This window comes from Asterias amurensis, chromosome 17 (genome assembly GCF_032118995.1).
Source record: "Asterias amurensis chromosome 17, ASM3211899v1".
NCBI lineage: Eukaryota > Metazoa > Echinodermata > Asteroidea > Forcipulatida > Asteriidae > Asterias > Asterias amurensis.
The window spans coordinates 3,339,450-3,362,816 of NC_092664.1; the positions used below are offsets into that span (position 1 = coordinate 3,339,450).

The 23,367-nt window shown below is 37.6% G+C and overlaps 1 protein-coding gene and 1 long non-coding RNA gene across 3 annotated transcripts in view; one reads left to right on the top strand and one right to left on the bottom strand.

The window, feature by feature from the left end:
* The window catches only part of LOC139949512 (uncharacterized), a 287,926-nt gene extending 269,316 nt beyond the window's left edge, over positions 1 to 18,610 (top strand). Inside the window, exons 1-2 of one of the 2 annotated variants that reach the window (XM_071947878.1) lie at positions 4,908 to 5,351; positions 16,148 to 18,610. In XM_071947878.1, coding sequence (XP_071803979.1) covers positions 16,178 to 17,953 — 1,776 coding nt within the window. In that variant the 5' untranslated portion in view covers positions 4,908 to 5,351; positions 16,148 to 16,177 and the 3' untranslated portion in view covers positions 17,954 to 18,610. Of the gene's footprint in view, positions 1 to 4,907; positions 5,352 to 16,127 lie in introns of those variants that run through there. The other variant, XM_071947879.1, reaches the window with a different exon arrangement.
* LOC139949517 (uncharacterized) lies at positions 13,463 to 15,949 on the bottom strand. Its single transcript, XR_011787553.1, has 3 exons — positions 15,682 to 15,949; positions 14,907 to 15,106; positions 13,463 to 14,338 (listed from the first exon to the last, which is right to left on the bottom strand). It is a non-coding gene; the product is annotated as an uncharacterized lncRNA (long non-coding RNA).
* Positions 18,611 to 23,367: the final 4,757 nt, after the last annotated feature.

Sequence of the window (23,367 nt, forward strand, 5' to 3'; positions counted from 1 at the left end):
ATTTAGTCTTTTTTTTAGTCGTTATATAGTTTAAGTATCATCGGTAACAGTAGCAGCTACCATAGCTTAGCAGGGAGGTCAGTACTAGCTTGAACCTGAAAGCGCTGATTTGCATAGATCAGGTGTACGTTTCCAATATCGGTTGGTTTTTCGTATCTGGCGGTCAACACAGCACTGATGTTCCATGGCAATGACACGTTGTGTCGTGAAAATGTCGGTACAAAATGTAACAAACAATGGAGGCGGGCTAAACCGTAAAGCTTACGTATATGAACAACAAAGGCGCATGATTAAAAATTATCAGTTGATCCGGTTATTCAAGTTACAGGGTGTAATTATTGTCAGTGAAGACGAAAATTCGGTCGTTACAAAAAGTAACAAACATTATAATGTGGGACTAAAGATACAGAGTATGTACATGAGATGAGAAGACGCATGATTAAAAATGATCAAGTGATCCACTTATTCAAGTTACAGGGTGTAATTATTGGCAGTGAAGATAACAATTCGTAAAGTGGTTACAAAAAGTAACCCATTATAATGTTGGATTAAAATGTAACATAGCATACACATGAAATGACAAGATGCATGATTAAAAATAGGTTCAATTACAGGGTGTAATTTTTACAGTGAAGACAAAAATGTTCGATGCAAACGTAGAAGAGTGTGAAGATGAAAAGAGAAGATGAATGATTAAAAAGGAATCAGTTGCTCCGGTTGCAGCATAGCTTGCAGACATCTTCATCCGGTTGCAGCATAGCTTGCAGACATACCATATTTGACCTATATGACCTTTATTAAAGTAGCATAGTTAATGTTTAAAGTATAATCAGCATATGAGGTCTGCTGTTAAAAGCAGCATTCTTGGTTGCCCTTTTCGGTTATTCTGAGGGTGAGTGAGTTTACAACTCACGATGGCAAATTCCCGGGCGTTGCGTATTGGTGATATTTCCTTTAATCAGGAAGGGAATTTGGAAGTAGTTCTAAGATATTCAAAAACGGATCAAGTGGGTAAAGTTCAATCATGACCCTATGTCAGCCAGACAAGTTAATCACATCTTAAAGTAGGGATTAAGGCCATCAGGTAAACCCCACACCCTTTTCAGTTCATAGTTGCAGGATATGTTTGGGGTTCGGGAGGAACAAATCAAAAGTATGGGGAGGTGGAAGTCTGGAGCACTTGAATCCTACATTAGGCCAGACTTAATGTTTTCAATTGTCTAAAAGGGGTAGCTTGTAGCAAGGTCATAAATAAGCAGTGTAGACAACCGCTTCTTTAATTAGCATATTGCTGTTTAAGATAAATAATCATTTACAAGATTGGTGAATGTTGAGTTGGTTGTTAACAAATTGTGTACAACATTTTCAACTACATACAAGACTTTGACAAGATAAAATATTGGTCAGAACAGATTACCCAGGCTGTTTTTCTTTGAATTTGTTTTTATACAGGTGTTTATCGGGGACAGTATCATTCGCCACAGCAGCGGCACGGTGGAGGTACAGTGACATGGAAAGGCGTGTCTGGGGCACGCCTGGACGGCTGGGACTAGGCTCAGGAGATACGGCAAAAGGCGAGGTCCCGACGACAATAGTGTTACATCTAAAGACCAAAGATATCTTGAAGGAAAATTCGGGACAGATAACACATAGGGTAAAAGGGAGCCTAAAGATGTTCATCAATCCGATGCAAGAACGTGGGTACCGGGACAGTATCATTCGCCACAGCAGCGGCACGGTGGAGGTACAGTGACATGGAAAGGGACTGGGACTAGGCTCAGGAGACTCCTGGCAAAAGGCGAGGTCCCGACGACAATAGTGTCACATATAAGGACCAAAGATATCGTGAAGGAAAATTCGGGACAGATAAGACATAGGGTAACAGGGAGCCTAAAGATGTTCATCAATCCGAAGCAAGAACGTTTGTACCGGGACAGTATCATTCGCCATAGCAGCGACACAGTGGTGGTACAGTGGCAAGGAAAGACGTGTCTGGGGCACGCCTGGACGGCTGGTACTAGGCTCAGGAGATACCTGGCAAAAGGCGAGGTCCCGACGACAATAGTGTTATATCTAGGGACCAAAGATATCTTGAAGGAAAATTCGGGACAGAGTAGACATAGGGTAAAGAGAGCCTCAAGGTAATTAGGAACATCCTACCCAACACACGGTTAATTTGGTAAGACTTTTTGTTAAGGGTGAAGTATCAAGGTAAAGTTAAAGGAGGGCAGAAAAACGCTGCACTTGGGATTTAAATATGTATGCAAAGAAGACACTTCGGGAGATGCAAAACGCACCTGTTATAAAACAACCCCATCTCATTAACCCTTCCCGGAAGGTGCGTACTGGCAAGACATGATTCATTTGGTTCCATCAAAATTTATCAGACGGGTTGAGGTTCTCCACTTCACACTCGGAGAAAGTTTTGTTAAAAAAAAAGAAAAACAAAAAAACAAAAAAAGGGGGGGGGGTGTTTGGGCAAATTTTTATATCAAAATTTGCTTTGGCGGTAAGTTTAGGTTGTTCCTATAAACAAGAAGCTAATAGGCATTGTAGCCTGTTAGGAAGTGGTAAATTAATTTATGTGAATTGATATGGATAAATATGGTGGTAATAAAATGATGTGATTGTATATAAAGAAGTAGATTAATTTGGTACCTTCTTGGCAACTCGCTGGAAGTGGGAACCTCATTGACCCGGAGTTTTCTCCAGTCAATGAGTGCATTTATAATTATAATAATTTATAATAATAATTTAATTATAATAATTGTAATTAGTCTGGTACCTTCTTTGGCAAATCGCCGAGAAGTGGGAACCTTTGCGGATTGGAAATTTACCGTTCGCAAAGTGAGGAATTGGGACCCTTTGCGAATTGGTCTCAAAGTGTATTATAATGGGAACTGGTATACTTCTTTATGAGTGTGGATATCACTGGATGGAATTAAATAAAGGGAAATCCCTTATATTATTATGAATTGGCGTTTTACCACCGAATTCAGAGTACGGAATAAATTAACTCTTGGCAGAGTTCACTACAACAACAAATCCTTGTGTCTGTGTATATTTATCAGGTGGTAATAGGGTGTAATGCGTAACGCAGTAAACCGATTTAACACCAGGAAATATGCATAATTATAGTCAGGTTGCACAGTCGGGGCTATAAGCGATTGGGATTGTCAGGGCGCATTCAGACGTGGTTCCATTGTTCTTTTCAACCAACCAAAGCAATGCATTTGGGGAAAGGGTGCTTGTCTTTCTGGGAACCGTCATTGAATATTCTGCCACCGAGGAGTTAAGATAGATTGTATAGTTTCGCAAAATTCCCTCCCTCCCTCCCTGGGGTTAATGGAAGGGTCAGGGTATTACGGAATACGTGGTACAGATTGATATGACTGATAATCTTACAACTTACACTTAAAGCGGTAAGTTTAGGTTGTTCCTATAAACAAGAAGCTAATAGGCATTGTAGCCTGTTAGGAAGTGGTAAATTAATTTATGTGAATTGATATGGATAAATATGGTGGTAATAAAATGATGTGATTGTATATAAAGAAGTAGATTAATTTGGTACCTTCTTGGCAACTCGCTGGAAGTGGGAACCTCATTGACCCGGAGTTTTCTCCAGTCAATGAGTGCATTTATAATTATAATAATTTATAATAATAATTTAATTATAATAATTGTAATTAGTCTGGTACCTTCTTTGGCAAATCACCGAGAAGTGGGAACCTTTGCGGATTGGAAATTTACCGTTCGCAAAGTGAGGAATTGGGACCCTTTGCGAATTGGTCTCAAAGTGTATTATAATGGGAACTGGTATACTTCTTTATGAGTGTGGATATCACTGGATGGAATTAAATAAAGGGAAATCCCTTATATTATTATGAATTGGCGTTTTACCACCGAATTCAGAGTACGGAATAAATTAACTCTTGGCAGAGTTCACTACAACAACAAATCCTTGTGTCTGTGTATATTTATCAGGTGGTAATAGGGTGTAATGCGTAACGCAGTAAACCGATTTAACACCAGGAAATATGCATAATTATAGTCAGGTTGCACAGTCGGGGCTATAAGCGATTGGGATTGTCAGGGCGCATTCAGACGTGGTTCCATTGTTCTTTTCAACCAACCAAAGCAATGCATTTGGGGAAAGGGTGCTTGTCTTTCTGGGAACCGTCATTGAATATTCTGCCACCGAGGAGTTAAGATAGATTGTATAGTTTCGCAAAATTCCCTCCCTCCCTCCCTGGGGTTAATGGAAGGGTCAGGGTATTACGGAATACGTGGTACAGATTGATATGACTGATAATCTTACAACTTACACTTAAAGCGGTAAGTTTAGGTTGTTCCTATAAACAAGAAGCTAATAGGCATTGTAGCCTGTTAGGAAGTGGTAAATTAATTTATGTGAATTGATATGGATAAATATGGTGGTAATAAAATGATGTGATTGTATATAAAGAAGTAGATTAATTTGGTACCTTCTTGGCAACTCGCTGGAAGTGGGAACCTCATTGACCCGGAGTTTTCTCCAGTCAATGAGTGCATTTATAATTATAATAATTTATAATAATAATTTAATTATAATAATTGTAATTAGTCTGGTACCTTCTTTGGCAAATCGCCGAGAAGTGGGAACCTTTGCGGATTGGAAATTTACCGTTCGCAAAGTGAGGAATTGGGACCCTTTGCGAATTGGTCTCAAAGTGTATTATAATGGGAACTGGTATACTTCTTTATGAGTGTGGATATCACTGGATGGAATTAAATAAAGGGAAATCCCTTATATTATTATGAATTGGCGTTTTACCACCGAATTCAGAGTACGGAATAAATTAACTCTTGGCAGAGTTCACTACAACAACAAATCCTTGTGTCTGTGTATATTTATCAGGTGGTAATGAACGCTTTTATTAAAAAGATGCTGTCTGAATGTAAAACCAGACAAGTATTGCAGTATGCTTTGATCCAATGTTCAACAACCTGTTATTGATTAGTCACTGAGTCCCAGTAATGTACATGTAGGGGTCACAGACACCAGGAACTTTCAGATTGATATCATTTCAGTGTGGAAATATGCGCTAAGTGCAGTATCAGTAGAACTGTACGTTAACCATAACACTGCCACAAACAAGAGCTAAATTCAGAAACTGGAATTTCCACATTTACAGTAATAAATAGGGGCGTGTTGTTCCAAAGTTCAACTACGAGCTATGTAACTCTATGGAAAAACAGTGTGACACCATTCAGTGTGTTGTGCCAACATCATACAGATCATTGCTGGAATTTCCTCTTCAATTTTACGAATTGTTGCTGTGTTTTATGTTACATTCTTCTGTCAAATACTGGTAAGCAATATTTGAAATTAAAGTTTGTAAACTTAGTTAACCCACTCAGTGAAATATGGCTTTTCTATTTAACAAATGTGCTTCCTTTTTTAAATGGAATTTTCCCAACCTACCTACCTACCCTATTTTGAAATGAGACGTAATGGAAAACAGAATATTTTATTTACCTTTTAAATAACGACTATGTCAAGGGCACAAATATGGCCAGGAGAGAGCCCCGGGTGTCAAACAAAAAAATCTAATACCCTTCAGCTTCCAAGACGCACCACAAAATTAGCCAGCATTGCCCTAGATACAACCTTGGACTTGCGTGTGGGTATTTTTTGTGTAATCCTGCTCTCTGATTATTGGCAGTCTTGCCTTTTGCCTTGCTGTTTGTTTCAACATAAAATTGTCACCCTCGAGCCCCTGATGGTTAAGGTACAATAGTTTCATGATACATGTAGGACAGGGTCAACTCAATTATTGAGTCTTAAGATAAGATAAGATAAGATAAGAACTTTATTATTCCACACAGGGGGACACAAGGTTCCATGCATTGGCTAAAAATGTAGTCAGGTTGCCTTCCAACACAATGAAAAAAAGCAGGCGAAATGCGATTGCAAAATAGCTGACTGCTGGGTACCAGTCGCTGCACACTTTTTACACCAAGAATCAATCTTTGATAAAATACTAGCGTGTCATTTCAAGGTGCACTGAAATGGTTTATTGTGTTTATAATTTTGTAGTTTGTTGAGATTGTTTTGTGCGGGCACTGATGATTTTGTCGATTGCAGACAAGCGACTAATATTAACTGATGAACTGCATTGAATTACATCTACCAGGCAATCCATAAAGCTTCTTATGGGCCTCGTGTTGGTAATTATTCAACTTTGTTGATAGTTGAAAACATTCTGAGAAACGGCTCTCTCTGAAGTAATGTCGTTTTTGAGAAAACAGGTAATTACGTTAAGAACCATTGAAAACCATTAATGAGTTCCCACTCTATGACTGAGTGAAGTATTGGGGGGGGGGGGGGTTCATGCAAGAATGGGACCAGGTTTTAGTAAGCGTTACTCGTGACATATCTCTTTTACAAATTCTATGCTTGGATCATCAAAGGCACAATTACCCAAATTCCCAACCAACTCCAGCATGACACCCCAATCTTATCCAAGTCCAAACCATTAGGAATGGAGTGACATAGGATAGAATGATATTGATGCAGGTGTATATAATATTCCTCATCCTTTCTTAATATACTGAAATGGTTTCAAAGGCCTTTACACAGGGCTATATACATGTACATAGTTTTGTCTAATTGTAAAACTGCTAAAAAAAGACAATTTATGAGCACCCATAAATGTATTTATAAAATAAATTACAAAGTTGTAATTTTAGACAAGCCTGTGTTATTGTAACATTGATTGTATAAACTAGTGACTAATGACCAAGACTATAAATTGGGGCTTGAAATGTCTCTAGGACCAACATTTCTTCATACAAGACCAGAATAAAAATAAGGACAAACTTCCTGACCCAAGTTAATATGCATTAAGAGTAATTTTTAAGTTGACTAAGCGCTAATAAGACATGTTAGAGAAGATTGGTTTTATTTGTCTTCATAAGTATGAAGTAAAGCCTACTCCATTATGCCTTTACTCAGTATATCTTAGCCTTGATCAAGGTGCTACAGCCAGCCGCGACCTGCAAAATCCCAGTCCCCGTCACTGAGTTCCGCCAGCGCACCCCCCATACATAACACAGTGCATATAATACGTGTACAGCGTATGTACACACACATACCTACTGTATGTATATGTACATTACATGTACCTTCTGTAAGGTACAGTACGGTACATCATGAGTAGTTTCTAAGTAGCGCCTTGATGGTTTTAAAACTGCCAAAATTTAGGGCGGAGCTCATTATGCTAATGTTTACTAACAACCCGTTCTCATTGGTTGTTGGTTGACCTATAAACTCTCGCTGCGATGTCAATCACAACGTTCTGCAAGCACACGCACGTGCTCCGATGTAAACAACAAGCCTTGTGGCTACTGTGCAAAAAATGCAATGGCGGCGGGCGAGAGGAAGAAATCCCTACCCTAAAACAAAGTTGTGTAAATCAATGGTGTATAATTTGCAACAGTAGCCTACATCGTGGCACAACTGCAGAAGCTTTCAACAAGATAAAACAACCAAGTTTAATGCATGCACCAATCATGGATTTAGAAATAAGAAGGAAGAAAATGGCACCATACAGTGTGTGAAATGTGTTTGAGAAAAGTTCAAAAGTATCAAGGTGTCATGGGTTTCCGGCAATGGCTACTTGGTTAGAATTATGTTGGGCATACCCCATCCCCTTGAAAAACTAACATTTAATAAGATTCTGTTTTCCCCATTTCAGACCAGATGAGATAAGAAACCCAGCTATTTATTTTGTCTACACATAATTATGCGTTACGTTTCTCGCAGTAAATCAAAGTTGGAGATGGAAAATAAATTATGTGTTGGTCAAAAACATACCAGACGGTAGAAGATGGCGTGTGGCTGAACAACAACTACAAGTAAAGATCAATTTCATAAACTAACTCTTGCCATACTACTACACTACAACGTTACACTTTAGTAAAGCAGCTTCCCATTCAGGGACAAATCTACCAGCTACATTGTACTGATTCTAGTCCTCGTGTTATAATGAAACGCAAGACAACGGGGCCAAGGAACCCCTCCTCACTTTGAAGTTTTTTGACACTGTACAGACCGAGCGAGGCAGCGCATTCAGACCCATTACACTTCATAGCGACACCACGCTCATGTCCATAGAGCTAGCGTACAGCGTACACACAAACATACACACATGGACGTGGCATGATTGCTAGCAGTAATATGTCATTCTCAATCGCGCTTGTGATTGGCCAATATTTAGAATGACATGCCCAGATCATGCACGCCCTTTTATCGGAATTCCGATAAAGCTGTTACAGATTCATCAAGGCTGTTGTTTGAGCCACGTGTGCGAGGTTGAAAGTAGAAAGACACGACCGTACTCACGACTTCGCTATACTGTTCTCACTGTACAATGTACTGTACATACAATGTACTGTATACATGTACATTGTTCGTGTATATGCACAGCGTGCAGACTGCCGAATCGTGCCGCGCCGGGCCGGGGCACACTACGCCAACAGCCTTGAGTCAAGGCTATGAAAAATCTGAAATAAGTTGCATCAGAATCAAAGTCAGCAATTCAAGAATTTTCTTTGTTTCAAGATGTTACACAGTGAGGTAATATGCTTCATTGATGGTCAATTAAAAAACACAAAACTACTGAGCTGGTTCTGTCAAAAGTTTATTGGCTCGACACTAAAACTACCATCTTCTGGCCTGTGGTCCAGTGTGAAATTCAAGCCCTAATGACTAATGGGAAGTACAATATGACTATGTAATTGAGTCTTCCACTGATATTATAAAACACTGAACTATTTAAAGGAACACGTTGCCTTCAGGCTGCGCTTTGTTGGGCGTTTTTGGGCTATGACAAGCGTTTGATGTAAAAGGGTTACGGTTGGAAAGATGTTAAAAAAGTAGAATATAATGATCTACACAAACATGCCTTAGAATTGCTTCACTTTTGCTAACTTTCTCGAAACAAAACGCTCCGCCATTTATGGGGGTCAAGATTTTGACTCCCATAAATGGCCGCCAAATTCACTAGTCTTATTTCCAGTCGCAGCCGTTGAACTATACGACTGAGCAATTATTAACAATTTTACGAACCCATTTGTATCTATCTCTTCCTCCATGGTTACTCCAACAACAAAAAACAGTTCATGAACAAAAATAAAAGGGCCTACGTTGAATTAACTTTTTATTAATCTATCTAAGCAGCAAGTTCAGCCCACGTCCCGGGGCCGAGCGGCTGCCGTCCAGCGGGCCATCATCCCCCGCGGCCAGACCTCCCCAGACGCAGTGAACTCCCCGTTCTTGCTCGTACGATGTAGGATTTTAGCGGGGCCAGTCTAGTAATGCGAACACTTTGTACACGAAAGAATGTCTAGTACCCGTATACTAACTAGCGAGTGGAGTTGAAAATGGACGTGTCATGACCTCCCACACCAAAACTACAGCTAGAGAATTCATCCCTTCAATAAAACATCTGCTCAGACATGTCAGAGGCGTTTACCGTGTTTACCCCGTAAGTATAGTATGCAATTGCGAGTCACATAGGCCTATACCCCACAGTTCGTTTTTAGATACAAAATTACAGGGACTTTACTTCTCTGTCCTTTCTCTATGCTGTTTGCATGTACGTATGTAGAGTCACAGGGCAACAGGACAGTGGTGTCTATTACTAATACTAGTCCATCGCCATAGGATAGATGATGTCACTTGTCTTATTTGCCAACATGATCCTTTCTTCGGGGTATACATTCATTATTTTATAAAATAATGTTTATGTCTATTATGGGGATGTAATTCCTTGACCTTGGTCTTGGACAGTACTTTTTGACTTTGAGGTAGCTCCTGTTTCATTGCTCAGAATCATTTGACAGCAAAATTTATGGTGCGATGCATCTGAACAGGGAGCACATACTGCAAATGGTAGTTGGCAAGGAAAGCTAAAATAAATTAATACTCTTGTCCACAAAAATGAAGCTTCCATAGGTCCTTTTCAAAACCACGGCATCGACTATGGATTCGGCTTCAAACTCCGTCCCCTTGTCTGAATCCCTACGCAAAGCATGCTCAGTATTGTTCAAACATCTGCGGGGCCAAGCTAGCTCTAGCTGAATCCAAAGCCAAAGCCGTGGTTTCGAAAAGGGCCATAGTCTAGAAGAACTCTTTTCAAAAATTACAAAACAAAATCAGAAACGGGGAACAATTTTATTATTTTGTAACATTTTTGTATTGATACTTGATTCCCAGGTCACAGTGAAAGTTGGGTGGTGATGTGATTATTGAAGCCGGTATGGACAAGAAAGAGTCCAAGATTAGATGACAACCAGCTTCTTCGCAGGACAGGAAAACTCTGCTAATTAGGCCTGGGCGACCAGTGAAAATTACTAATCGACTAGTCGCACCTCCATCCAATAGTTGCGACTACGACACTAGTCGCAACAAAAGTTTAATTATCACGATGCACTGTGGCAATGTGTGCGGCAAGCACAATATAGTCTAATTCAAGCGGAAAAGATTGAAGATTTGTGTCACTGATGTCTGACTGTTCTGTAAGTAAATTATGTTGTCATGAATAGTCATGAGCGACTAAATTGGTTCACCAAACAGGTAGACAAAATTTTTTTAAAACTATTTTTGTAGCACGTTTAACCGAATAGTTGAAAACAATAGTCGCGACTCGACTCAGGATTCAATAGTTGGAGTGCGACACTAGTCGCCCAAGCTTACTGCTAATGGTGCAAGAATGGCCTCTACCCGCAGCCGCCATCCCCCCCCCCCCCCAATACCACCACCACTACTACCAACAGAAGAACTTGTACAAAACACAAATCCAGATTTTCCACTTCTTAAATTTAATTTCCATGTAACTTTCCACAATTTGCCTACAAAATTGTTTGTACAGGTGTGCATAAGATATAAGGTCAGTGCATTATTAGCATTATTGGCAAGTTCTAGAGTTTGTATGTAATCAAAGAGAATCTTTGTCACAAATTAATAGGAACTTTATAAAAAAATATTGACAATTTATTGAATGTTTTTACAATTCACAGCAGTACACGATGTATTTGCAAACATTAATTAAATTTGTCCTTTGCCAAAGAACACTATAGTCCCATGCAGTATCCTTAGTAATAGTTGGTGTATCTCCTCAATATTTATGCATACAATAATAAACCTGTGACAATTTGGGCTAAATTTGGCAATATAAGCTGCAAGAAACAGTGAAAGAAAAACACCATTGCAGTATAGAAACAAGTCCTTTGACATGCCTCTCATCATGTAGACTTTATCAAGTGAGTTTAATGATCACAAATTAGTAATTACCAACATCTAAGCAGGGTTCGACCTTAAAGCCATTATACACTTTCGGTAAACAGTATTGTCCAAGTCCCACACTTCGTGTATCACAACTTACATATAAAATAACAAACCTGTGAAAATTTAGGCTCAATCGGACATCGGAGTCGGGAGAAAATAACGGGAAAACCCACTCCTGTTTTCGCGCGTTTCGCCGTGTCATGACATGTGTTTATAACAAATCCGTAATTCTCGTTAACGAGAATTTATATTGTTTTACCGTTTTCTCAAAAAGTAAAGCATTTCATGGACTAATATTTCAAGAGAAGTCTTTCACCATTACCTTCAGTAAACCCTGTAAATTATTTGTAAATCTGTGAACTTTTTTTTTTTTTTCTGTACCGAAAGGGTCCAATGGCTTTAACGCTGGTCCGCTGGCCAAATGCCAGTAGAAATCGCGGCGGACCAGCTGAAACACCTTGCCAACTGGTCCGGCTGACCAGTCAAAAATATCGGCAGCGGTACTACAGAACTATGACTATTATTTAAATATTTTTAGGCTCGAATAAAACATAAAAACATTCACTCAAGGTTTGGATAAAACGTATAAAAATCACCCGAAGTGCCGCTGAACGCTGGCAAACTTCCCACGATAACACATACACATGTACACACAGCGCAAAATCCCATCATGCAACGTAAATGCTTGTAGTCTTCGTATTAGTTCACGTGTGCCAAAAAGTGTAAGAAACATTGATCGCTAGAGGGCGTTTCAGAATATTCGATAGCGTGAGAATAGACGCCCTCTATTGGTGAAAGTACGCGATAGCTTACAAAACTAGCGTCAATCGCCTTGACAAAAGACCACAAAGCAAAACACATTCTGTCAGCAGCAGCATGGTCGTCGTCAACGGAGCAGATTTCCGTGTGGGGAAAAGAGTCTAGCGTGTTTACGAAAAACGAGCGAGACGGTGAGGCTTCATTGAACAAAAATTACAAAGTTAGGATACTCTTGATGAGCAAAAAGGAGTATTTAATTGGGATTAGTATGGTTCTTCCGTCCTGATTTTGCTTAATTTTTTTTGTTATTTGGGGCTTGTTTTTTTTTTGCGGGCGATCGGTGGGCGATCTAGTTTTGCTCCATGGTTTTATTGGTCAAATATAATGCGCGGTTGCTTCGTTGTTTTTTTTTGCGGGTTCAAATTTCAAGAAATACTTGGGTTCTCGAATGCAACACCTCCATGGTTTAACAAAGGCGCAGTTGTTTTTGCTGCTTTTAAATGAATTTTTTCTTCACAAAACAGACAACGGCACCGACCATTCCGTACACATAATTAAAAAAATACCGTAAAACGCCGTATGCTTCTCCATGGATGTTGCAACTATTTTGATGTCTACTTTTTGTTGGTTTTTTTCTGGACGAAAGTGGGAAGATTTTGGGAACTTCGGTTATCGGTACGATGTATTGTGTTTATGAATACTTAATATTAAAAGTACAAACAGGCAATGTTTATACATGATAAAATAACTTAAGCGATCGCACGTAAACCCTCCCCACTGTAGATTTGAAGGCAATACATAAAAAGTTAATATTTTTAACAGTCGGTTTTAAAGTGTTTTTTTTTTGTTAAGTAAAACAATAAAAACAAATTCATACAAATGTTCTTCGTACTTGAGAATACTTCGATGTCCAATGCCATGCTTACAATAAACCGTAGACTAAAAAATTACCTAAATAAAGATCATGTTAAATTTTCCAATTTGCTCTCACAAATAATTTGACCTGTTTTTAAATTAATTTTAATAAGATTATTATTACTTTTTTTAAAGAAAAAATACTCTCAAATTAGTGAGCCCCCTTACGAACACAATAACTTGGTACACATAAATAAAGTATGGCTTCCAGTGCAGTTAAGTTGACATTGCAATTCATGTTGAATTTTGAAATAGCGGCGATTAAAAATCGAGCAGTTGGTATACAACAGTATTTTTTTAGTTAAAAAAACATATAAAAAAATTTGACGGACCAGTCAAAAACCTGGCGGACCAGTGAAAAATCAAGCCAACTGGTCCTGCTGGCCAGTTGAAAAAAAAGTTAAGGGCAACCCCTGCTAAGGTATAAAGTCCCTTTAGAGAGACCAATGCTATAGATCGAGTGATTTGCATATGGTTAGAAAGGATGTTTTAAAAGTAGAATAGAATGATCAACACAAGTATGACTTGAAATTTGGTGGTTTTCCTTTAAAACTTTTACTTATTCGAACTAACATGGTCTGCTAGTCAACACTGACTAGTTCTAAAACATCATTCTGACCATGCATTTCATAACAGGCATGTGGTTGAAATCAAAATATACTTGCAAGGGTTAAGGTTAAAAATTTGAAATGGCACTGTGTTTATCAAACTTGTTGCATCTATGATCCATGTCTCTTTATGAATACAGAATAAAGATATTTCAGATAAATTTATTTGAGTACAGATTGTTTATGTTTTTGTATTTGTTGTTCTAGTTTGTTTTTTGTTACAAAATATCGAAATCTCAAATAAATAATACAATAAATATGATGATTGTATAAACAATTGGCCATGTACTTCAAATTAAACTTAATCATATTATGTCGTTGTGATGAAAACAAACTCTGCTCACATCACATTCAATGATTTGTTGACATAAGTAATGTGCAAAAGAAAATAATAATAAGTTGAAATATTGACGTGTGTTAATTTAGGAATAAGAATCTACTTGTTGAAAACAGGAAATATTGCCATTTGTAAAACCTGTTTTGCATAAATCATGTGTACATGAAAGTTGAAACTATCTGGAAATATATCCCTGATTTTACAAACACAGTAACTAGGTAGTGTTACTCTATTTCCAGTACCATTCTGACACAACACATGTTGTCTGTGAAGGCTGGCTGGGTGGCAAAGTCATTTGTTGTGTACATCATGCTCCCCTGGTGTACATGTCATTCCTGTGATGTCGTGCCAACTCTAATGGTGGTCCAGAACAAGGTGCCTCAAGATCTTTTCAAATATAAACACAAACATTTTTGAAACAATTAACAAAATAAAAATTGGTTATTTGTACATGTATATGGAATATAAAACCCATGCACTTGATGTTGATTCATTAAAGTGACATTTTTGCAAATATTACCTACCTGCAGCCGATTTCACGAAACTTTACGCAACTGCGTGAGTCCACTTGCGCAATTTTAATGGCGCAAGTTGCTCCATAAACGTTGCACAAGTGGATTTACGCAGTTGCGTAAAGTTTTGTGAAATCGGCTGCTGGTCAAAGACATGATGTTATTAAAATTTGGGATGTGGCTGTTCAGTGTAAAGTTTTTTGGTAATGCAACGTTGGCGAAGGAGGCTGTTTACAAGTAACTACAATGAATGAAAGCTTAAATTTGTGTTTCCTTATTAAATGTTTGTTTACACATTTACTTTGTTTTTCCTTTTTTTTTGGGGGGGGGGGGGGTGGACAGATCAAAATATCATATAACAAAACTGGACTGCTTTGACAGTACATGTGTATATTGTTATAAATGCACATGCCATTGACAGTATGAAATAATCAGTCTCTTACTGCCAAGTTTGAGAAGCATTCATCCGGCCTTTGTTTGCAGCATGACCTCTCCTGTTGTGTTGGCATCTTCCTACAGTTGGTACAAACACACCAGCTTGGCAAGAGCTTTGCGGAGGTGGATGATGTGGACTTGAAGGTGCCGGGTTTGATGAGGTCTCCAAGATGTTTACGCCAAGTCCTGGCATCTGCTCACATAGTACCTTCAACAAGAAATTCATAACCATTGATATAACTTATTAGTTCTCGACAATTTTATTTTTTATTGTTTGAAAGGTCACACTTCTTTGAAAGAATTCGGGTTGACTTGGGTACGAGTTGACTTGGGTACAATATTTTGGGTAAACTGTTAAAAATATACAAAAAACATTTAACAAATCTGTACTATTTAGTATTTTAAAAATGTATTTCTACAATTTTTACAAAAGTCCTCCCCTTCCCAGCCAGATAAACGACTCTTTTAATTGTAGCATCAAAGTAAATTAGGGTAAATTATGCCAAGTCATTAGGACGCTGGACACTCGATTCAAATCCCCACCCCCATCTATGCACCGAGTGAATAGATCTACAAAATTACATGTAAACTAGTCATAGTACATGTACATTTATGTACTCTCACAACTCAGTGCTGCGGCTGTCATGGCTGTGAATTTACGTGTCATGTCCACAATAATAACTAACAATAACAACTAACAATAACATTGCATTGGGTATAAACAATCACGGTCCGTTCTCTCTCTCTCGTCGGCTAGTCCATGTCCCACTACATTATTCTTACCCTGATTGGCGAGGTGTCCGTTCCTTCTTTTTGGACGTGTCTTCAATCATCTCTTTGCGTAGAGCAATGAGCTGAATCTGTGTTTTTCGGCGATCCATTTTGACAACAAAATGGTGTGTTTACATTTCACACAGCGTCGTATGGTAGAGAACGGTATGTTACCTCGTGTTCATCTGGTAGGTTTACCAGGCCATTGGCTACGGCGCCAGCCTAACTGCTGTGCATCGCGCATAAACGGACGATCGTTTTGACGGCTTGAAAAACGTATATATTTTGCGGGCCATGTTTCGGGGTCAGAGGTCAGTGTTTGTTTTTTTTAATTACCATTCACTAATTACAACACATTAAATGTGTTTTATTGCAAGAACAACTCTTATTAAGTATAAGGAACACCCTCAAACGTGAAATTTTGTGAAATCTGAAGGCAACGTGTTCCTTTAAGCTAGGTTTCTCTTTTAATTCACAGCTCAACATTCAGCAAGTACTTCCAATCAGAATGGCATCCAATGTAACAACTCAGTCAGTGCTAGCAAAGATAAGTCAGGATCATCTTGAATGTTCAATTTGCAGTGAACGCTTCAAGCAACCCAAACTACTGGAGTGTTCTCATTCATTTTGTTATAAATGCCTTCAACAACTCAGAGAGAAGGGTCCAAGTACTACAAGGCTTTCATGTCCAGTGTGTAGAAAAGAAACTCTGTTAAAAGAAAATGGCATTGATGGTCTGAAAGCAGACTTTAAAACCCTTTCTTTGATAGAAGCTTTTGAAAAACAGGAAACCCAACTGAAACAACTTCTTGAAAAAGAATTTGTTACCCAATGTAGCAAGCATACTGACAAAGATCTTATTATGTTTTGTAACAATTGCAACAAATTGATATGCACAACTTGCATCATAAGAGACCATCAATCCCATTCTCTGATGGAAATTAATGAAGCTTCAGACAAATGCAAACAAAGTGCCACAGAACTTGCAGCAGAATTAAGACAGAGAATCAAATCCCACAACATTGCCATTCAAGAATTAGACTTGTCCCTTAAGACACTAGACTCTATGTTTGCTGCAACAAAAGATAAAATCTCTAAGAAGGCTGATGAGGAGATTGCCAAGGTGGTTGCCAGGATCAGAGAGGAGAAGCAGAAACTGATGCAAGAGGCAGAACAGATTTATAAAGACAGAGTCAAGACAATGCAAACTGCACGAGCTACAAACAACAAAGAGAAGAACAAAGCAGAGCACAAGCAGGATGAGGTAAATCAACTCATGGATCAACGGATCAAGATTGTACATCACATAGAACAACTCTTACAAGACCTCAAAGAATACAGAGAGAAGAAACCAACAAAAGTACCAGATGGGTTGAGTTATATGGATTTTAAAGAAGGCCAGAAATCACTAGGGAGACTGGTACTGAAAGATGAACAACAAGTACAATCAGCAACTTCTGCTCAGGCTAGAAAGCCAACATTTCAATTCATGAAACACTTCAAACGTAATAAATGGACATTAAAAACAGAAATGAATGAATACAAGAGCACGTTTCAAAAGATGTTTAAGATTTGGGCAGAGGATGTTGCTGCATTCTCTAATAGTAATATTGTTGCTCTAGGTGGTAATTTGATTACAATACCAGCAGAGAGCGATCCTCAATCCTCTGTCATTCCACAAGAGCTTACAATCCAAGGTCTTACCACACCAAGCAGAGTGGCTGTGAATAAGAATGATGAGCTCATTGTTTTAGATAGTGAAACAGTCAAGATCTTCAGCAGGAATTATCAGCTCCTCCATCAGTTCAATCCAGGCAGTGAACCATCATGTATTGCAGTGGATGACAACAATCTGATAGCAGTGGGTTATGATGACAAGGCAGAGATCTCTCTACACAAACCAGATGGATCCCTCATCAGCACACTGTCTTCTCCAGGGATTGGTGGATACTTGACTACCTACAAACAACAACTCATTTACACCGACTTGATAGGCGAAAAGTTAGTATCAGTAACCTACAGTGGTGAAATGGTATTCTCAGTAGATATCAATCAGTCTGGGTGGCCTCACGGTGTGTGTTGTGACAAGGATGGGAGCATCTATGTTGCTGTACAGAGAGGACAATGGTCATCACCAGGTGAAATCCATCATCACAGTCCTGATGGCAAGTACATTGGATGTATCATCAAGGATTGTGCTGAAGCCAATGGTATCACATTCACACCAGCTGGTGATCTTGTTTTGGCTGCACAGAAGTCAATTCAAATCTATCAGCATAAGTAGAGACATCAACAAACATTATGCTGGACCACAATAACATTTGAGCTGAGATAAACATTTCGGCAAACCAAAATTAATTTCTTGACTAAAATATCATATCACAAACATCAAACATGGATCTCATAAACACGAATACTCATTGAAATGAAATGTTCAAAGGTTACATGGATCTCATCAACAGAAACACTCATTTAAATGAAATGTTCACAGGTTACATGACTGAAGTCTTCTTGTATATATCTACATATTTAAATTGGATCAAATGGAATGTTCAAGAGATTCAATTTTTAATCTAATACATGCAATTACAAATAATTGTTGACTATACATTCACTGTAACTGCAGAAAAAAGCAGATTTGTGTACTTTTCAACAAAATGTCTCTACAAAATTATCAACGAAACAGTGACTTTGTTACCAAAAGAGTATTGGTGGACCTAATTGACTTAGCTGTTATTAATAATAATAAAAAAATAATAACCATGTTTAAAGAGCGTCTTTTCCAAAGGAAATTATTACCAATTTATCTCCAGTAACCATAGATTTATATGGTAATTATATTTAACACTTTTTACTTTGGAATACATGTCCGGGCAATGGTGTTTGAAGCTTTGCATGGTGTGGAGAATAAGAGTAACTATAAATATATGAATAGTAAACTTGTGGGTACAACCATGAGTAAAATCTCTTTTAAAGGAGTGGTGGCTCTGAAAAGAGTTGGTTTGGTTTCTATACGTTTCAAATCACTATTCTCTGCTCGTCTTGTTTGAAATGTCAAGACCAAACCAGCTCTTTTCAGAGCCACCACTCCTTTAAAAGAGATTTTACTCATGGTGGTAGCCGCAAGCTTACTATTCATATTTATATTAATAGTTACTCTTATGTCCGGGCAATATAGCTTCGCAGCTTTAATTTGATGTCAACTTTGTAAAAACAGGTAAAATTTTTAGTGTTGAGTGCAACCCTGGAGAAAGTCATCCCATGCATGTGACTCTTGTTACTGTTGTTAGTCACAGCAGCCTTAACCAAACTGCATGTTGTTGCAGTTTGTTTATCTATGATTTATTCCACTTTCATTTCATCACCCTGGTGTTCTCTAAAATTAGTTTCGGGTAAAGATTTGTTGCCTAAGCTAGAGAATCTCCGTTGCTACTCTTTAATACTTCCAGTTTTGTTTTCTCTTTTTGTCTTGAATATGTACATGGCACACAATCTTTGGTTCAAGTAACAAGAACTAGTCATTAGTTGGTTTCCTTTTATTGCTTTTCCATATTTAAAGTAATTATTAGTTTGTATGCTACCATTCCAAGTTATAACAAACAAAGAGTAAACATTAATAAATATTATAATACAAATCACTGTTTTGTTTAATCGCTCCTTGTCACTGGGTGAGCTCATGAGCCTACATGTAGTAGTTAAGATCTACTCTAGAATGAGGAAGGTGGACTACCATCTAAACTGCCTAAGTATTTTCCCCGCAAGACTATGAAAGTCTTTATTGAAAAACACACAACCAATTATTTATCTTTTTCACTTATCCAAATATAACTTGGTTTGCGGGTGAATAGTTGACATTAGTATCAACTTGCAAAACCAATGGTAGCTTATATCGTTTATTCACCCAAAATAAACCATGTTATATTTGTTTCACTATACTTCATACATCTTCAGTTACCAGAACAATATTATTTAGAGCAAGGGGAAATGATTACTGTGAAATAAAACGTACCATGATGAGTTTGTTCATGTGTTGGATGTCGCTACAGCTATGTTCGCTTGTGTGTACAACAGTACCACAATGGTAAAGTGTATGACAAGTAGACTAAAACCCGGGCTGCCCAGGAGCTATTCTACTTGTCATTTACCATGTGTTTGAATACTCGTGTGCACGCTTGGTAATAGCAAAAATAGCACCTGGCCCATGATGATGAATTGACCAGTGAGAACTAGACTCTCAGCCATGAGTATGTATGAGGTATAGTAACATAAGCTAAAGAATGACTGGGTTCCCCTTACCTGTTTCCATGAGTTAGTCTTCATCACCAGCAGTTTGTGAGCACAATAAATCTGGAATAGCACACCATTATGCACAAGTAAATCCATCACTGAATGTCACTGAACACAACTGTTGGTTTGAGAGGTTGCGATATAATCAATTAAATTATCAGTAAATTATTAATCAACTGGTTTAGAGGACAATGAACCACAACAAGGCTTTACATTGAAGTGCATGAAAGTGTGATGAAAATTAAGTCTCTAACAACACAGTCAAATAGTGAAGAATGCAAACTCTTCCAGAGCCAATTATAAACATTGTCCAAAAAACATCAAAACCAGTTGGGCCTGTTTTTTTGGTGTCAGTCGAAAGGTTAAATTAAATGCAGTTTTAATTGAATTGTTGTTAAAAAAAAAAAAAAAATCTCTGTACCAAAATGGACATAAAAACCCACATGTAATCCCTAATACCTGTACAAGACCTGTCTCCAAACTGTTGCACAAACGAGGATTATAATAGATCAATACACTGCCTCCATTGTTTATATTTATTTTCTGTTTATGGGAGGCAAGTTCAAAATACTAGTATACCATGGCAGATTATTGGCAATGGACAATACAGGAATCAATGTGTGGTAAACAGGGTTTTAAACTAGCGGTTTAAACCCGCCAAAGTATTTGATGAATAAGGGACTTAAAGGGTAGAGACGGGTTCTTAAATGGTCTTTTAAAACACAAAGGGTCATTGCTGTGTGATAAAGGCCCGAGCAAGGTTTTAAACGGACGTTTAAAAATGAGTCACTACTCTTTTATTCCCATTCATAAATGCCCTTTTGTTAAAAAACACAATTATAGACACTTTAACAATTGAAAATTTGAGGTTTGACATATTTTTTTGAAGAATCTGTTTGATGCAAGTGGGTTGTGTGAACGCGCACACACTTAGATAACGTGCGCGCGCTTAGATTAAGCGCTGTTACTAATAGCTATGAATTGCGTTCCCGTGATAATATTGGCGAATGTTAGGTTGCGTAACACAGTTTTTGAGAAAGAAGTAATATCTCACTAAAACATTTGAATTGAAATTGAGACTATGGCTGAGTTCTCCAACTCGAGCATCTGAAAGCACATTTCGCCAAGGGTGCTTTTTCACTATTCTCTCGCAACTTTTCACAGGTTATTACAGGTTTGTTATTTTATGCATATTTTATGCATATGTTAAGATACATCATGTGAGAGTTCAGTCTTTGACAATTACAGAGCCTTTAAGGCAAAAGTTTTAACCTATTCACAGTTGGACAAATCATAAGTTAATTCTCATCAAAGAGACCCAAAAACTCACAGAGCAATTGTTGTCAACATGCATGAAAAACACCGAAGCAACATTTACGCATCACATGAACACATAAAGTGTTGACATATCAGTATCTGAAGCATTGCTAAACAACTCAAATGTAATTTGTTTAAAGGGAAGGTGCACGTTTGGTAAATGTGAAAGACCAGTCTTCAAACTTGGTGTATCCCGTCATAACCATACAATAACAAGCCCGTGAAAATTTGGGCTCAATTGGTTATTGAAGTTGCGAGAAATTGATCAAAGAAAAAACACCCTTGTTGGACGAATTTGTGTGCTTTCAGATAAGAATAAAAGACTTCTAGCTAGAAGTCTTTTGTTATTTTAGAGAGAAATTACCTTTTTCTCAAAAACTACGTTACTTCAGAGGGAGTCGTTTCCCACAATGTTTAATACTATCAACAGCTCTCCAATGCTCGTTACCAAGTCAGTTTTTAAGTTAATGTTTGTCTTGAGTAATTACCAAACGTGTACCTTCCCTTTAAAAAATAAAAAATTCAGGTTTGTAAAGCAGAACCATATAAATTGTGTTTTAAATGTTGTAGAGTTTAGTTTCTTTTAAATAGCACTGGACATGTTTGGTTATTACTAAAATGCACACTTTCTTAACAAGCACCGGGGAGATGTTGATAGCATAAAACATTGTGAGCCACGACTCCCTCAGAAGAAACATATTTTTGAAAAGAAAGTTATGACTCACTAAAATGGTTGAATCTGAGAAAGAGTTCAGCATTGAAGCCTTTTTCAGGCATCTGAAAGCACGCATTTGTGCAACATGGGTGTTTTTTCGCTGGTTTATTTCCTTGCAACTTCAATGACCAATTGAGTCCAAATTTCTGAGATTTGTTATTTCATGCACACAATGGAATACAACAAGTGGGAATCATGGTCTTGATTTTAGCAAAAGTTTCCAGTTCCTTTAAGTCTTACATGTACAGATGTACATGTAGTCTTTGTGATTATTTTTTGCAGTTTTTATTACTGTGGATTTTTAAAGTTCTACTTTACTTTAATATGTAATGTTAGGTTTTCTGAAGTCATTTTTTTTTCTTGTCGTTCCTATTCAGTACAAAAAAAGGTTTATGGTAATGGAGTGTCATTTTACTTTTGCAAGTAATTACTAATTTTTATTTTGTTAACAATTGTTAAGATTAGATTAAATGGAAAAAAAAAACACTTTGAAGTTCTCATTGAAATCATTTTCATATTGAGTTTAACTTCTGAAGTGTAATTTAGTTAACTCTTTCAGTGCTCGCTTTTGGAGGTTTTTCGACATCCAGTGCCCCCCTCCCCCCCAAAAATAAAATAAAATAAAATATTAATTCACCTCATTTTGCTTGCTTACATAAACGTATCTCAAAATACAGAAACAAGTCTGACTATGTCAGCATTTCAAAGAGTACAGCTATTTACATATACCACCATTCACTGTACTACATGTATGTACAGTACCTGATAACAGACCTAGATGTACTTCAAACTGTTTTTGTATTTACAGTCCAAGTTCATTATCAGCAGCCATACTCCAATAAACTGATAATCTGGCACTTGATCATTATAAATGGTTGTTTATCTGATCTTTGACTATAACAGCAAGTAGCTCTAGTGCACAGTATACATTGCCCTGTACTGACACGTACAGGTTTTTCATTCTTAAAGGCACTTTAAAACTGAGTGACACTGTCTAAAACTAATATCAATCCGCCCATAAGATCTCATTCACAAACGAACAGCGCCCTCTAGCGGCAAAAACAAATATTTTAAATATATATATATATTTTTTTAAGCGCCCTCTAGCGGCGAAAAAACAACATGTATTTGAATATTCAGTTAATTTCGGATAGTTGGCCAGCGGTATCCGAATACCAAAATTTCACTATTCACCCAGCACTAATGTGAATGTATGTTGGTTTTATTTAGTCTACAATTATGTAAAGTAGATTATTTGAGAGAAATGTATTAATTTTCTTTCCTTTTTTCATTTTTCATATCAGTCCATGAGCATGAACAAGCAATTTTACTTTAGGCCCTACAGCATATAAAAAAGTAAAATTGCTGGTTTATGGTAA